Below are 16,014 nucleotides of genomic sequence, written 5' to 3'. Positions count from 1 at the left end.
CAAATCTCTAGGATTTCTGTGGGCTATTACCGGTCATTTTAGAATGAATTACATAGTTCCAACTTTCAAGGCTGCCTTTCAGGCTGGGACCGACTCACCCTCACACACAGGCTGCACACCTGACCAGGACCCGTTGAGCAGACACGTCCGCTCAGGAGAGCCCCTGAGCTGGTAGCCCATTTCACAGGAGAAGCGCAGAAGGCTCTTTGCTTTGAATTCCTGTCCAAGCCGTGAGCCATGTGCTGGGGTCCCTGGGTCACCGCAAAATCCAGGATGATTTCCTATTGAACATAAACACACGGCATTGTGGTCATACCTGTTTGCAGCAGAGCTGTGAAGTGCTCACTGGAAGCGTCGTGGGGATAGTTAAAGGGAGACAGGGGCCAAGTGCATTGGGGACACACAAAAAAAGTCCAATGAGAGATTTGATTCCTCTCAATTATGTCCAGAGTTGCCGATTCACTCAGCTTGGCTGATTGAAGAAACAGTCAGGGAAGAATTGCGACGACCAAGTTTTTCAAGGGAGATCAATGTAATGACTTATGACAGAGACAGGAGAAACGTGGGAGAATTGAGAGGAAGTACAGACAAGGAATAAAGAGCAAACAGGGACACACTGAGCCAAAGCCTGGGTGACAGAAAGTCCTGGGCTCCTGCAGGAGGCAGTGGGAAGTGGCAGGCAGTTAATGGTGATGATGATGGCATATAAGAGCCTATTTGGCTGGGAAGTAATAACAGTGATTTCAAAATAACTGTACTACTACACAGCATTTCTGATGATGAGGGCATCATGCCGAGCTCACCTGCACAGTGGGGCAGGGCCCCGCTCCAGTGGCTGTCCTCTTGGCAGACCCTGGTGCTGTTGCCTACGAGCCTGTGGGTCCCTTTGCAGGAGTAGTGGGCCGTGGCCCCGTAGGTAAACAGCTCCCCAGTGAGGACGGCGTTGGCAGGGACCCCCGGGTGCCCACAGGATATCGCTTAAGAAAAAAGTAAAACCGATGAGTACATTATCCCTGTGAAACTGCTCTGCATGTGTAAGTCTCCCCCAGAGAAGCCCAACAGATGCCACCTATTCATAAAAAAACACCTGCCTATCCCAGCACATCCCTGTAGTTCCCTAGACACATGAAATACCAGTTTCCTGCTGATGCCTCCTCCACCTGAATATTTATATATGAAGACAAGGAGAGGCTAGTCAACGAAGACTTCTCTTTCAATTTTAAATTAAGGTAGCTTTGCGTAAGGGGCACATTTTTTATTTAGGCTTTCAAAGAGAAAGTCAGTCTGGGTCAAGCTTTTGCGTCTGCCCTTAACTGTCTCCCAAATAAGCAGTATTATTCAAAGAGCCATCAAAACTGTTTGCACTATTTCTTCAGTTAATGTGACAATCCTAGATTTTGGGGGAAAACAAAACTAAACAAAATTATTTCTTACTCTTCTAGTTCCTGTATCCAGGAAGACAATTCTAACAATTTTTCTTTGAACAGCTGGCAGTCTAAAGTGTTTAAGTAACTGCTACTACAAGTGATAATAAATGACCAACTGATTTGCTCCTCAAGTTGTTCTGTAAAATAATCCCAGTTTTCCTGTTCATTTTCTTACCATTATACCACATCAGGCCCATAATTCATTTATAAACGATCCCTCCAAAAGACATATTCTGAAATACAGAATAATATAAGATAAGGAAGATTTCTTCTCCCTTTCTACAAAGATCCCAATTAGGGTTGACAAAGGGCAAAGTTTATGCTACATGCAAACAGCTAACTGGGCTCAAGTTACCAACCAGTCACTCAAAGTTCCCTCGCTCCCCAATCTAGAGTAATAGCATTTTGTCTCTGGCGGCTCCAATGTGGTATCAACCAGAAACCTGGCTTGCAAAGACTGCAAGGCGTCCCCCAAACCATGTTAGCCCTTATAGTGATGCTGTCTTCGTTCATTGGCCATCGAGACAGCCATTCACTGGAGAACACGATCTGATCCAGAATAGAGCCCTACAAGGAAGCCAATTCGAGCCGACTCAGTGAAATGGTGAGTAAATGACCGGTTCCAGGTAAAACAAAGGAGAGAAAAAAATCAGTGAAACAATGTAACAGCAAAACCAGAGATGAGGCTTAGCTGCCACAGGGCCTGCTCCTCTGGGGACGTGTATCCCCACATCCGTGAGAACTGCAATTGCTAATGACAACACGTGGTGGGAACCAGCCTCCTAGGAAAACGAGAGTCAGTGAAAGCCTAGTTCCTGGAGGTCTGGCGCACACTGGCATCGTTACAAAAGCTAATGCAAATCTAGCACTGGCCAGGGAAGCCTGCAAAGAGATGTCTGGGGAGAAAGAGAAAAACAAATAAATAAACTATTATCTTTGAAAAAATCCCATGTGTGAAGGCAGAGAAAACCTGAAAGCAGATAAAATGTGAGAGAGATCATAGTACATTTACAGATGCATTTTTTTTTTTTTTTTGTCATATGAGGCTGTGCATTTGTTTTTGAAAACTGTTGCTCTTTTCTCCATGGAAATCGACTGTGTCGTTACATTTAGAATTAGAGGTGAGTTTCCATGCAGACTGGAAGGGGTTAAAGGACACTGACAGTCAGGAAAAAAGTCTCTGGAACCAACCCATCCTGCAAATGAAGGGAAATGCTGTCATTTCAAGTGGTGAAAAGGACTAGCACTTTTTTTCTTTCAGCAAATGCAATTCACAATGCAATCGTCATTTCCCACTCTCCTCATGCACACAGAACTAATACTAAGAAGACGGGATTTTTATTTTAAGGATTGTATTGTTTCTGACTGATTTTTAAAAGGTCAAGGAAAGTAACCCCTTTTGCTAAGTTTCAGACTGTTTTAACAGGATGATTGTCTTTGAGCTCGAGGACAATATATGTTTCCAGTGAAGGAAAATAAGACTAGAGCTCTTTGGGGAAAATAAAAGTGTTCTGGTTAATCTCCATGGTCTAAAATGATAATGTTTTAGGGGGGCCCTAGTGGGGACACATGATTTTGTCCCCTAGAAAAGCACCTCCACTCTTCAGGGCAATATGCCTTCTCCTGATTTGAACTTACGGGGCAGGAGGAAGTTACTATCAAGGTCCCATCTTTTTTATTGTATTCGCTATTGACGAACCAGCAGGGCTCATGAGACCCAAATTAGGTCCCTCAAAGTATTCCACCCTTCTGGCCACAGACAAGAGGTGCACAGGTGGGTACCCCACACCAGGGCTTTGGCCAATATTCCTGTCCCTGGGGCGAGGCAGAGAGAAGCTGCCAGGTGCGTGGTGCTGAGCCTCCATGTGTGACCTGGGCAGACGGAGCCCATCTCTGGGCTGCAGCAGAAGACAAGCAGTGATCAGTAGAGACCATGACAGAAGGCGTCCCAGGTGTCCCATAAGCTGGGGCCCTTTGTCTCTGGGGCCAGGTGCGTGAGCATGCCAGGGCTCCCACCGATGTCCCCCTTAAAGCGTTTGTTCTACTTTGTGATTTCTGGCCAATGTAGAAAGATGTCATGATAACTAATGCCTTCTGTGATTGTGGGTGTTGGGGGCAGACCTGTTTCAATACTTGGAAAAACCCACACTGTTCTGTGGGTGTTCTTGCAGGGCTCCGTGTCCCAAGCATCCACAGTACCCGTCACTTACCAAGACACTGGGGCAAAGAGCGGTCCCACAGGCCGCTGGCCGTGCAGGTGAGGGCGGAGGAGCCCAGCAGGTAGAAGCCCTTCTTGCAGTGATACATGACGCTCCTCCCGTAGGCAAAGCTCTCGGGGAAGCTCTGCTGCCCGTGACGCACGGCGTTGTCCACGAAGCCTGGATCCGAGCAGTTGACCACTGGGAACGAGAGCAAGGACACAGAATTTAGGCAGAGCCGCACACTTGTGAACAAGACACATGGCAAGAGAAGGGAGGCCTCCTCGTCTTAGGGAGTTTGTAACACGGCAACGTCACAGCCAAGGCTGACAAATTCCACTCCCTTGACGGATGAAATCTCCTTACTGCTTCCGGCCATGATGCTTCAAAAAATATCAAGGGATACATCAGCCGCTGTAGCAGGTTTAAACAACGTGAGGCTAATCTCCTTTAACTATTTCCTAGTAATAGGCTGCTTCGATGCAAAGTCTAAAATTAGTTTTCTGGGTGCAGTTTTTGTTACGGAAACATAAAGCTAGAACCTGTTGAAGTCAGCGTTGTTTACATGTTTTGACTCAAGTGTGACATTTTAGGACAGCCTGAAACACAGGAATCGATGCCCCTTACTGGCCGCCATTAATGCTTCCACTTGTGTGCTTGTCATGTCTGCTATATATCTAGTGCAATGAAACCCAGCAATTCTTCCATCCACACCTCATAAAAATGTAAATCGAGCCGCTTCTGATGTAAGGACCCCCTCCCCTCCTTCTGAAGGAGCCACAGTACAGGGAGCAGAGGGGGCAGAGGGGGCAGACTCAGGAGCCGGAGCGCTCCTGGCATGGAGGGTGCGGGGGGGTCATTAGCAGCTGGGTGCTGTGCAGGTGCAAAGGAAAATAAGCAGCTCTTGATTGTCTGCTGCTTTCACTCCCCCACCCACCCATCAGTGAGGCAGCTGCTGGCAAGCTGCACCTTCCAGATATTTCTGGGCCAGAAAGCAAGCGGCTGTGCCCCTAAGTGTCTGGCAGGCAGTCCCTGGGTGGCTGGGTCCTGGCAGAGGAAGGTGTGGGCAGAAGAGAGGGTTTTAAAGACCCATTTGAGTGCCTTGGAACAATATTCTATGCTTTTTGAAACAATCCCGAGTTTAGAGAAGAAAGATTCAAATTATTTTGGTAAAAACAAACAAACAAACAAACAACAACAAAAACATTTATGAAGCACAGGCAGATATTTTTAAGGCTCCATAGCTCTTTGCATCCACAGTAAGACTGCAGCCAAACCCACTGAAATGACAGGAAATACTGCACAGAGAAAGTCTAATAAACTTGAAGGATTAATTATTCATATGACCTGGAGAACATGCATGGGTCCCTCCAGCCCTGGGAGCTGCAGGTCAGACCAGGACGCAGCAGTAGGTTCCTGGTGTGTTACCTGTATGAGCAGCAATGCCAGAGACTGTTGTGTTCACGTGGGGCTTATGCTCCTGCCGGGACAAAGGCCTCTCCTGGTCGTGAGAGCAGAAGCGCCCACTAGGGATGTGAGAGGCAGGCCTGGGGCCGTTATTGAGCACAGGGCTGGAAGCCCAGAAGATCGGAAGTAAAAGAGAAAGGCGTCGTTGGCAGAGAAGCCCTTACTGTTGGTGTAATGACACCCTTCCCTTCACAGGCCCAGAAATGGAATGATCTCTGAGCTTCCACAGCCGGAGGGGGAGGAGCTAAAATCCAGGAGTGTCGTACCCAAATGCTCTGAAACGGGGGACCACCGCTTCCCTTGATGGCCCCTCTCATCCCCGGGTGAGGACAGGATATAGAGACACAGATGTAGCTGTCAGTTTGGAAATAAAAGGAAACAGAGCCATAAAGAGGAATTGAAAACATCAGCAGAAGGACGTAGAAGACGATCTGGAGATTCAAATCCACTCGCACCCTTAGGACAGCACTTGTCAGCCATCCCCTCCCGTTCACCACATGTGGTTGAAAGAGCATCTTTTAAAATGACGTGCAGAATTAAAAGTTCTGCTCTGTAAGAGCATCGTCGAGACAATGAAAACACAAGCCACAGACAGGGAGAAAATGAAGGACACATCTGATAAGGGCTTGTACCCCAAGTCTACACAGAGCTCTCAATACTCAACAACAAGGAAACAAGCAACCCATCTAAAAATGAGCCAAAGACCTTAAGAGACATCTCAGCAAAGAAGATACAGATAAGCACATGAGAAGATGGTTCCCATCACCCGTCATCAGGGAAATGCCAATTAAAATGACCAGGAGGTACCGCAGTCCTGTGATGGGAGAGGCCTCGGCCCCGAGCACTGACAGCTGCGAGGACGCGGAGCCACAGGACCTCACCCATGGTGCGGGGACATACAGGGCGCAGCCGCTGTGGAGGGCGGGTGGCGGGGGTCCTGCTCCACCACAGTACCCATCACGCTCCCTGACATAGGGAACCCCCGCTTTTGAAAGTCCGCGATCCAGCACTTGGCTTTTACAAAGGACCTACCTTAGTGCCTGTTCCAGCTAACCAAGAGGAAGCAAGAGGATTTTTCACTTTTATGAAATAAAGGTGAAAAGCTAAAACAGGGTTCAGCCGTTACAAAGGCAGTGGTGCCCCAGCAGTAAGAGGCGCCCCACAGGCTCCTTCCTGGAACCCCACTCAGCTTCGGGCATCCAGCCCCCAGAGCTCTGAGCGGCGTTGGGCACCTGCGCTTCGTCTCGACTTACTCAATGCGTCCCTTAGCAAGGTGCGCGTCCTGAGGTCACTGCTTCTTCCCTGCCCGCCATTCCCGCTCATGCGACTCTGCATAGGAACACCCTCCGTTCAGGTAGTGGGGGCCTCCATTCACCCAAAGGAGGTGAAAATGACGTCCACATAGAAACCTGCTCACACATTACGGCAGCTTTAGCCATAACAGCTGGAACTTGGAAGAACCGAGACGCCCTTCAGCAGGAGATGGATAAACAGTGGTCCGTCCAGACAGTGGAGTATTGTTCAGCTAGAAGAAAATGAGCACTCAAGGTATGAAGACACATGGAGGGACCTGAAATGCTTATTAATAAGTGAAAGAAGCCAGTCTGCACAGGCTGCACACAGTGTGATTCCAACTCTCTGACGTTCTGGAAAAGGCACAACTATGGGGACAGTTAAAGGGCCAGTGGTTGCTGGGGTTGGGTCGGGGGGATGAACAGACAGAACACAGGGGATTTTCAGGGCAGTGAGACTCCTCTGTGTGACACTGTGATGGTGGGTACAGGTCACGTTACATTTGTCTGAACCCACAGAAGGTGCCGTGACGGATTCAGAGGAGTCTGGCTAAGGTAGAACCAGTTACACTGTTGTACAGTCTCACAGACTGTAACATATTTCTTTAAAAAACAACCAAGAATTCAAAATATTTTTAGAAGTCATTATTCAAAATTGCCATTTCTTTTGGCATAACAATTTTTGAAGGTGTAAATTATAATTAATCAATTGTTAATAAAAACATACTCCTTTTTAAAAAAAGCAAAGATGTGATACAGGTACAAGCCATTAGAATACGAGAATACTTGGAAAATGGAGGGTGTTCAGGAAAAGAGTGTGTGTTTATCCAGATAAGCCGTGTTCTCCCCTGTGCTATATTTCCCATCTGAGGTTTCAGTAGTAACAAAAAGTCACAGAGAGAGAAGGGCACTGGTCTTCTGATTGAGTCCTGCCTACTACAAAGAGGCAGTAGGTACACATGCCACAGGACATGCCATTTTAGCAGAAACTGACGCAGATGAAAACCTGAGGCGATTTCTATTCTTGTCAAGTGCAAAAGCTGGAAAAATGAGTTTTCATACTTCGTTCGTAAGTGAGCTTCAGAAACATCAGTGTCCAAGCACCAACAGTGCTTACTTTACACTTAAACACCAATCAGTTCACGCATCTCAATGAATGTAACTAATCCTGACATTACACAGAAGAAACAACCAGTTTGTCCACATTTTAGTATTACGTGTGTAGCCATCACTTCAACAGTTATCTTAATTATGTTCATGGGATTTTAAATTACCTCTTTTTTAAAAAACAACAAGCATGCACGTAGACTGGCTTTCACATACACACGCATGCACACACATCTAAGGAGCTTAGGGATTTAGTCCACGCATGTGGGTCATGAGCTGGAACTGATGACCTGGGAAGTGAGTGGTGACGGGCTTGTCCAATATCATGCTGTGAAGACCCCACTCTAGTCGTCCCGAGTCCCAGAGCAGAGTCCTTTGCTCACAGACAAGTTCACGTACTTCTGTGAACTTCATGTGGGAACAAGCCAGGCCGCCTGCAGTCAGGGCACAGCTCTCCAAAGCCTGGAGTAACCAAAGGGCAGGTGGACCACGTCCTCCCTCCAGGGCAGACTAGGATTAGATGTACCTCCTTTCACGCATTAATGACCAAATGTCAACCTCAGCAGCAAGGCACTTGCTGACACTCAGCACACGTCACTTTTAGATTTCTGCTTAAAAAGTGGGAGTTTCCCTTCCAGAGGGACCCACTACGGAAAGGGAACTGAGGCAGATGAAGTGACGGGCCCAGGTCTCAGGGTCTCCCGAACGCCTATGACACATGCATTTTTAGGGGGTCTGCTTCTATTTCTTTCTTTCTTTTTTTTTTTTTACAAGAAGGACATATCTTTTAACATTAAAAGCACATGTGAAACTGAATTCTCATTAAACTGAATGGAGCATTTACAAGTGTCTTTGGACTACACAGATCATATCCTGTGTTTTAAATACAAAGAGGAAATGTTGGTTTTGTTTTTAGTGCTGTGACGACAAGCACCCCTGGAGTTTTCTTGTGTGGACCGAGTGAATGTATGTAGCTGGGAAGGACCCCGCCCCAGCCACGGTCGTCCAACCCCAATGCTGGCCTGAGCCACTGCATCTCATTGAGGAAGGCAGACAAACTAAGATACTGTCAGCTGTGCTGGGAAAGCAAGAAAACAATATCTGCAGAACAGCCTAAAAAATGGCATAAACCATTGATCTGACGTTTATAATTAACATCCATAAATCATAATTTTGCATCATTCTGCTACATCGAAAACCAATACCAAGTGTAACGTAGCACCTCACAGTTTTTCTGACCGACACTGAGATGTGCTGAAGGGAAGCGAGGACTGAGAAGCACTGTTTTCAGAGCAGGGGTTAAGTTCCTCCCCCCACAGAGCTTTACTGCTGCAGCTGTGGCTTCAGTGCTGAGGCCCCCACAGTCCCCGGTGGACCCTTCACGCTATACTGCGGACATTTTATAGTGAACACAAATGCTCTGTGACAAAATGTGTTTGTGAAAAATAACTTACATGTGGGAAATACAGAAATTTTTCTCATCACAGTCTATCTTTACGTGAAAAGTGGGTCAGTCACATGTAAACACAGCAAGATTTTTATAGGGTCAAATGATTAAAAGTGTCAAATTTAGAATACTAGTTACAGACTAAGTTTCATTCTAATATTTTACTTTCTCATATCAGGTTAGAAATATAGGAGCAATTCTGGACAATATTTCTCTTTAATTTTTTGAAAAATTTTAGGACAATTTTAAGCATCTTGAAAGATATTCAAGGTACACACTTTATTTTATTTCAGAGTGTTGAGGTTTTTCCTGCAGGCCCCCCTAAGAGCTTAATCTCCCCCTTATTGGAGCTGTCCCCGGCAAGCTCCCCCTGAGAGCTCTGCCCCCTCCTCCCACACCTTATCAGAGATGACTCCTGCAGGCGCCATAGTTAGAGGCCTCCCTGTCAAAACAAAGTTGAGGGATCACAGCTGCTAGGGACGGATCTCCCTGGCACCCCGGCCAGATTTCCCCCCAACCCAGAGGCCTGACCCCATAAAGTAAAGCCCCTGACCCCAGTCAGTGCTCAGTCCTTTGGGAAATACCCCCCGGCCCACTAGTGTAATAAAGCTGAGTTCTCCTTGCCCTCTGGGTGCCGTTTGTGTCTCTCGGTCCACACTGATATTCTGCAACAAGAGCAAAAGAAGAGCCTTTTCAACTAATGGTGCCTGAGCAACTGAACAGCCATAGATCAATTAAAAAAAAAGAAAGAAAAGAAAAGCTTGATCTAAATCTCATACTTTATACAAAAACTGACATTAAATGGAGTACCAACTTAAAACATATAAAAAGGAGAAGTCTAACACTTTAAAAAGATGTAGGAACATATCTTGAAGACCTGGGTTTAGGCCAAGAGTTCTTGGACTTGACATCGAAACCACGAGGAAAAGATGACAAATGCACAGCTTTTGCAGCTCGAAGGACCTCATGAAGAGGATGCAAAGACAAGCTACAGACTGGTGGCACGTATCTGTCAATCACAAGTCTGACCAATGACTAGCAAAAAGAATACTCAAAGAATTCTTAAATTCAACACTAAAAACCGAACAAACAAAACCCAAGCCATCTCATTAGAACATAGGCAAAGGACATGAACGGACATGTCACCGAGAGGAGGTGCAGGTGGCACGGAAGCTCGTGGAAAGACGTCCAGCACCTTAGGCATCAGGAGAGTGACCGTCACGCACGAGGAGGCGTCCCTGCACACCTATCGGAATGGCTGAAATCAACACACAGCGGCAACGCCACAGGGGGGCTGGGGTGGGAGTCAGGGAACAACTGGGAATGGGAAACATTCTGTCCGCTTCTCACACAACTAAACATGCAAATACCACATGAACCAGCAGGTACACTCTGGGGCACGTCTTCCCAGATAAATGAATACTTATGATTGCACGAACACGCACATGGATGTTCATAGCAGCATTGTCTGAACAGCAAAAAGTAGAAGCAGCCAGAGGCCCTTCCCGGGAGAGGGGCTATAGCGCACTGTGGTACAGCCAGGCCAGGGGACACCCGTCAGCAGGAAAACGCAACCAAAACATCGCCAAACCCGAGTACTGCTGCACAACAACTTAGGTGACTCCACAGAGACTCGCACTGGGTGGAAAAGCCTGGACCCCAAGGTTACAAAGCGCGTGACCCTATTTACTTACATAACATCCTTCAAGTGAGACGAGGGTAGAGACGGTCCCCAGATGGGGCTTCCAGGGGTGAACAGCAGGGAAGGGAGGTGGGTGTGGTCATGGGCGGGAAGGGGTCCGAGGTGCTGGCGTCCTCTGCCCACACCCATGTCACCACCCCGGCTGTGACATGTGCTCCAGTTTCCTAAGACGTCACCATCGGGGGACGTGTGTGAAGGGTACACGGGGCCTCTGTGTTATTTCTACTGCACGTCAATCTATAATTTTGTTTAATTACAAAATTATTTACCCACTGAACAGGAAGTGAGGGGAAAAACCAGACTTGATGGCATTTTATCCTGAGGAAAATACTACACAAAACGTATCGCTCATTTTCTACGTTCCGTATGAACATCTGGTCTATTGACTAAATTTAAGTGTAATCTTAGAATGTCTGAACTCAGACGTAAAGAATGCGAGGTTATGAGTTAAATGAACTCCACAGCCGGCTTATGCTGGGAAAACGCTGTTGTTAAAGGAAGGAGTTGAGGGAACGGTATGCGTGACCCCCAGGCCTCTCAGACTCCGACTCCTGAGGACCGGCAGGCGCCCAGCCCGTCCTGGTGTCCCCTCAGGCCACAGCTGGGCCGATCCACTCTGCTCGCCGAGCTCAGAGCGCAGAGCCCAAGCCAGGTCGGCCGACTTCCAAAGCCCCTGTGTCCAGTCACTGACCTTCTGCTCATCAAAACGGACCTGGATGTTGTCACTGGTAAACGTTCACCTGGGAAATCTGCTGAATTGTGCTCTAGCGGAGTGTTTCATAATATATTTCCTCTAATTCTCGCTGTGATGGCAACGCCTACGTGGAAGCAGTGTCAGCCCGTCAGACACTTTCCCCTTAATTCTGAGCATAAGTGGGGGCGGGGAGGAAGTAACGGAGGAAGAAGAAAGTTTAAGTGGAGAACGTAACTGTCCTCCCCCCTTTTTAAAGCCACGTTTAGCTAAAAAGGAAGCTGCTCCCCCTCGGCTTCTGGCACTGAGGCAGCCAGGGGACACGTGTCCCTGTGCAGCTGTAAGCCTGGCTGTGGCCCCGACTCTGCCCGGTCACCCCCAGACTGTCCCTTCTGCCCTGTGCTACCTTTGGGTGCATGAGGCGGGTTTGAGTGGGGCCTTCGTGCAGCCCCGAACGTCAGACCCTGACAGTAGTGCTTCACAGGAAGTGGGGTAGGGTTTGACCTCGTCTTTGCGCAGAAACCACACCCTCCAGTGCACAGCTGAGCCGTCACCCTATGGTTTGGCAGCCAAGTTGCACACAAATCCTGTTAAAATAAAACCGCTCAGTTCCCATTCTGCTGTTGTCATGTGGAAACAGCCCCCTTGGGGGCACAGTGGGGAGTGGGTGGCTGTCAGAGCCAGGCAGTCACCTGTCTGGCTTCACCGCCGCACCTCCACCACAAGTGTCACTTCACCTTCACACCAACGTCTGACTCACCTTCCGTCAGGGTGTTTTAATGGAAAGTAATTGAAGTGAAACCTTTAATATTATGAGCGCGAACGTCTGGAAATACAGAAACTACAAAACAGCACCTTCTTGGAAATCCAGAATTTAGCCCATGTGACAATTTTTAAAGAAATGAGTGAAAAACTGGAGATTTAAAAGCAATTAGAACTTCTTCAAAGCCTCCTAAGTCTAAAAGCGGAAGGGCCAAAGATGCTGAATTGATACATAGGAGTGAACGAGTGAATGGAGGAGTGAAAAGAGAAACGGAAGGTGCGCTGCCTTGAACGCAGAGAATCCTAGAGTTTTTTTTGTTGTTTTTTTTTGTTTTTGCTTGACTGTCCAATAACAGGACAAAGGGCATGGAGAGACCTGTGCATTGCTCTCAGAAACGCGTTCACAGCGCACTGGGAAGCGTTAGGAGTCCTGTACCCCGTGGTAGTGTCGCCCTGTACTCAGCAGACGGGTCTGACTTTATCAGCCCGCTCCCCGCTCAGCCAAGGGCGCACCCGGGCGCTTCTCATACCTCGACAGGTGGGCAGAGGGCTGCTCCACTGGCTGCTGCTCCTGCACTGGGCTCGGGGCGCCCCCTGCAGCACGTAGCCGGTGTTGCAGGTGAAGTTCACCACGTCGTTCAGGTTGAACTCACTGCCATTGGTGAGCCCGTGGGCCGGGTTCCCAGGGTGACCACATGTGATGGCTGTGGAGGAAGACAGGTTGGTGTCATGGTCAGGAAACAGGCAAGTCATCGCTCCCACTGGGAGTTCCTTAGTAATAAATATGCAGGTAAGTCGAATGCATGGACCAAGGGGTTTACAACTAAGCAGACATGGTACAGATCAGATTTAGAAGTGGATGTTGGGAAAAAGAACCATGCACTGAGCCCACAGGTTTTTGTTATAATTGTGGAAAATAATCTACACCTGGGAAGTGTGCTTACTGCGTCATAATAATTATTGTTTGTTACTCACGTTATGACAGAATGTCAAGTAAGTCTCAAACAAAGCAGTGAAAAACAAGAGATGCTAAAATTCTTGTATTAATTATGAGTTTTGTATATTTTCCCCTTCGTACAACAACAGCTAATTTGGTGGCACTCTCATTTGAAAATGTTATAGGGAGTTGGCTGATAATTTAAATTGTGCATGTATGAATTATCCCCAAATCAATTCAAGCATCATTAAATAAGCAAAAAAAAAAAAAAAAAAAAAAAAGTGTGCAAGCTCAGTAGTGTTTTCCCTAACAATCCTTATTGTATGAGCTTTTGCAATGAAGCACACTGGCATTGTGTCATGCCCAAAATAAGAGCAACACAGAGCACCAACATATCCGTATTGGCCCTTTCAAAAGAAATACTTTACAGTCATAAAACTTGTGTTTTTCTCCTCATTTATCTTGTCACCAATTTTTTCTTCTAAGTGAAGTTTTCACCCCTGAACCTTATACATCAGCCACTACACTGTCACAGAAAATCCCTGTCACCGTGCTATAGTTACATCAACATTCCCTTTGTTTAATTCACAGGGAAATAAAGAGCACGTTAGGAAGAAAACAATTTGTTTAAAACAAATTTTGTACTAGAGGGTGCGGCATCCTCTAAGAATACTAGTCAGTACTTATTTTTGAAGTTATAAAGTTCGAGGGTGATCATTACACACAGTCTCACCTCTTTCTACTGAAGGAAGGGCTGCTCATAAAACAGGGTGCTTGATGCATCAGCTAGAGAAATACCAGCCACACAGAAGAGAGGGGTGTGGCTATTTGGGGGACTCTGCAAAGGCAGTCTGCAGAGTCAGATGGCATCTTCACCAGCCCATAATTAGCTCCTGTTTCCCTGTGATGAGTCAGGGAAATGAATGCAGCCATCATCCTCCTGGGACCCACTGGAGATGAGTTAATGAGCAAATGAAGTGTGGGCAGGAGACCAGAGGAGGCAGTGGAGGAAGCAGAATGGGAGGGGGGTGTCCCCAAGACACAGGGGGGACCCCAAGACATGTGGAAGCGTGCCCACACTGTCTTTTGCAGGAGAGCTCTCTGTTCTGTTTTACTGTGAAGATGAAACATGCCTGTGTTCTGGCTTAGAAATAGAGAACATGTGACCTAGCCAAGTGTACTCACCAACACACACTGGAGTTTGTCCAGACCACTTGTGGTCTTGCAAACAAATCCGAACAGAGGTTCCCACGAGCCGGAAGCCAGGACTGCACTGATACACCACCGTGTCCCGGTAGCTGAAGCCGTCTCCACTGATGTGACCGTTCACGATTGGGTCTGGGGAGCCGCAGTGGCCAGCTAAACACATAAATAAACCCAACAAGAACATTTCGGAGAATCTGTCTTTTATAAACGTACTAGAGTCAAAATTTGTTGACCTTTATCGTCAAGTGAATAACAGCATTGGATGCATAATTTATTAGAATTTTTCCTACTTATATTATTTATTTGGTATCGTTTTTCTTTTTAACTTGTTCATTTTTCTCAAGAACGTAAGTTATCCTTCAAATATGAACTGTGGTTCCCCATTTACTCCTTTTATTATTCTTCTTGGAACTGTGTTACTTACCTTGTTATTCTATATCCAAATAAAAGCCAAAAGAAAGGAAGAAAATTTTGGGATGGAGATGAATAGGGTTTTGTAACCTACTGAATATGGGTAGTAAACAGAAGGCTGACAAGAATTTCTGGTGTGAGGGATTCCTGTGGATTAAACTATTTGCAAAATTCCAACGGAAGGGCCATTGTCAGGAATCAGTTCCATTTCAAGCATGTACACTGGACTTGTGTTTGGACCAGTGCAGGTACCGCCGGCCTGCTGTCGGCCGAAGACGCGCTCAGAGGAGGGCGCCCTGAAGACAGGACAGACTTAGGAGACACGAGACTGCAGGTGTCCCCCTCAGGGTGGCTGAGCATCTGCTGAAAAGGATGCTCGGCGGGGATAGAAGACGCCAAAGGATGAAGTTGGGGTGAAGACCGCTAGTCACGGGGCGGTAAAAAGTACCGAGCGAGGATCTGCAATGTGAGGTGATTGGTAGACGCGGTGTCCAATAAGCTCCAAGGGCAGCAGCTGACCAGTGAGGAGGACCTTTCATGAGTTGCGGGATGGAGTACGTAGTGACAGAGGTTCTTTGCTTGACAACCGTTATTAGGCTCAGGAAACTTCTCCTAAGCCATCTGTGCACTTCCTTGTAAAATTCAGTTTTAGCAAGAAGCCCGCCCAGTCTGTTTGGCAGGAACCCCCACCCTCAACATCTGACGATGTTTCTCCTCCCCCAGCGCCCCCAGGTGAGGTCTGACCACCTGGCCTGCCTCCAGCGAGAACCCATATTTCCTGTTAGTAACTTCACCCACCGACCCCACCTTCTCCTTGGTGTGACCCCACCGGCCCAGGCTGCTTTCCCACTGTGGTGGTCCTTAGACCCATGTGACAGTCCTCAATAGTCTGCCCCACTCACGTTGACACGTGTCAGGCACACCTGACGTTCTCCTTCACAGCAGCCAGGTGCTGTGTGGTACGGAGGAGACCTGCCAGGCAGGCCTCAGTCCTGCTCTGTTTGTCTCCGAGCCTCCCTTCACTCTCCATCTCCTCCCCTTCCCTCCGTTCTGTCACCTCCCTCTCTCCCTCCCCCCTCACCTCTCCTGCCTCTTTTTCTCTTCCTCATGGTGACGGGAGCACATCTTATAAAATCAACAGAATAGAAAGTCCTAGGAGGGACCCACACGGGAGCGTCTGTGTTGGGTTTGGAAAGACAAGGCACCACTGTGGGTTCCGACAATCTCCACCAGAACCGGAAGCTTCCCCGGAGTCTGGACTCCGGCTGCAGTGGATGCAGAGGCTCTGGCCATCACTTCCGGAAGACAGCACGTGGCTGCCAGTGCTTCGCACAAAGTAGAGAAACTATGCACTCACTGCCCACAAC

The 16,014-nt window shown here is 47.6% G+C and overlaps 1 protein-coding gene across 2 annotated transcripts in view; it reads right to left on the bottom strand.

Moving 5' to 3' along the window:
* CSMD1 (CUB and Sushi multiple domains 1) overlaps positions 1-16,014 on the bottom strand; it is a 1,607,858-nt gene that overhangs the window by 38,113 nt on the left and 1,553,731 nt on the right. For both annotated transcript variants that reach the window (XM_074329288.2, XM_074329289.2), the window contains exons 53-57: positions 14,216-14,389; positions 12,624-12,797; positions 3,638-3,826; positions 804-977; positions 99-281 (exon numbers count right to left, since the gene is read on the bottom strand). In XM_074329288.2, the coding sequence (XP_074185389.2) occupies positions 99-281; positions 804-977; positions 3,638-3,826; positions 12,624-12,797; positions 14,216-14,389 (894 nt within the window). The remainder of the gene's footprint in view (positions 1-98; positions 282-803; positions 978-3,637; positions 3,827-12,623; positions 12,798-14,215; positions 14,390-16,014) is intronic.

This window comes from Rhinolophus sinicus, chromosome 16 (genome assembly GCF_057876585.1).
Source record: "Rhinolophus sinicus isolate RSI-liver-muscle chromosome 16, RSI-T2T, whole genome shotgun sequence".
In the NCBI taxonomy this organism is placed as follows: Eukaryota; Metazoa; Chordata; class Mammalia; order Chiroptera; family Rhinolophidae; genus Rhinolophus; species Rhinolophus sinicus.
Note: the sequence above shows the minus strand (reverse complement) of the source record. Positions and strands in the feature narration are given on the sequence as shown.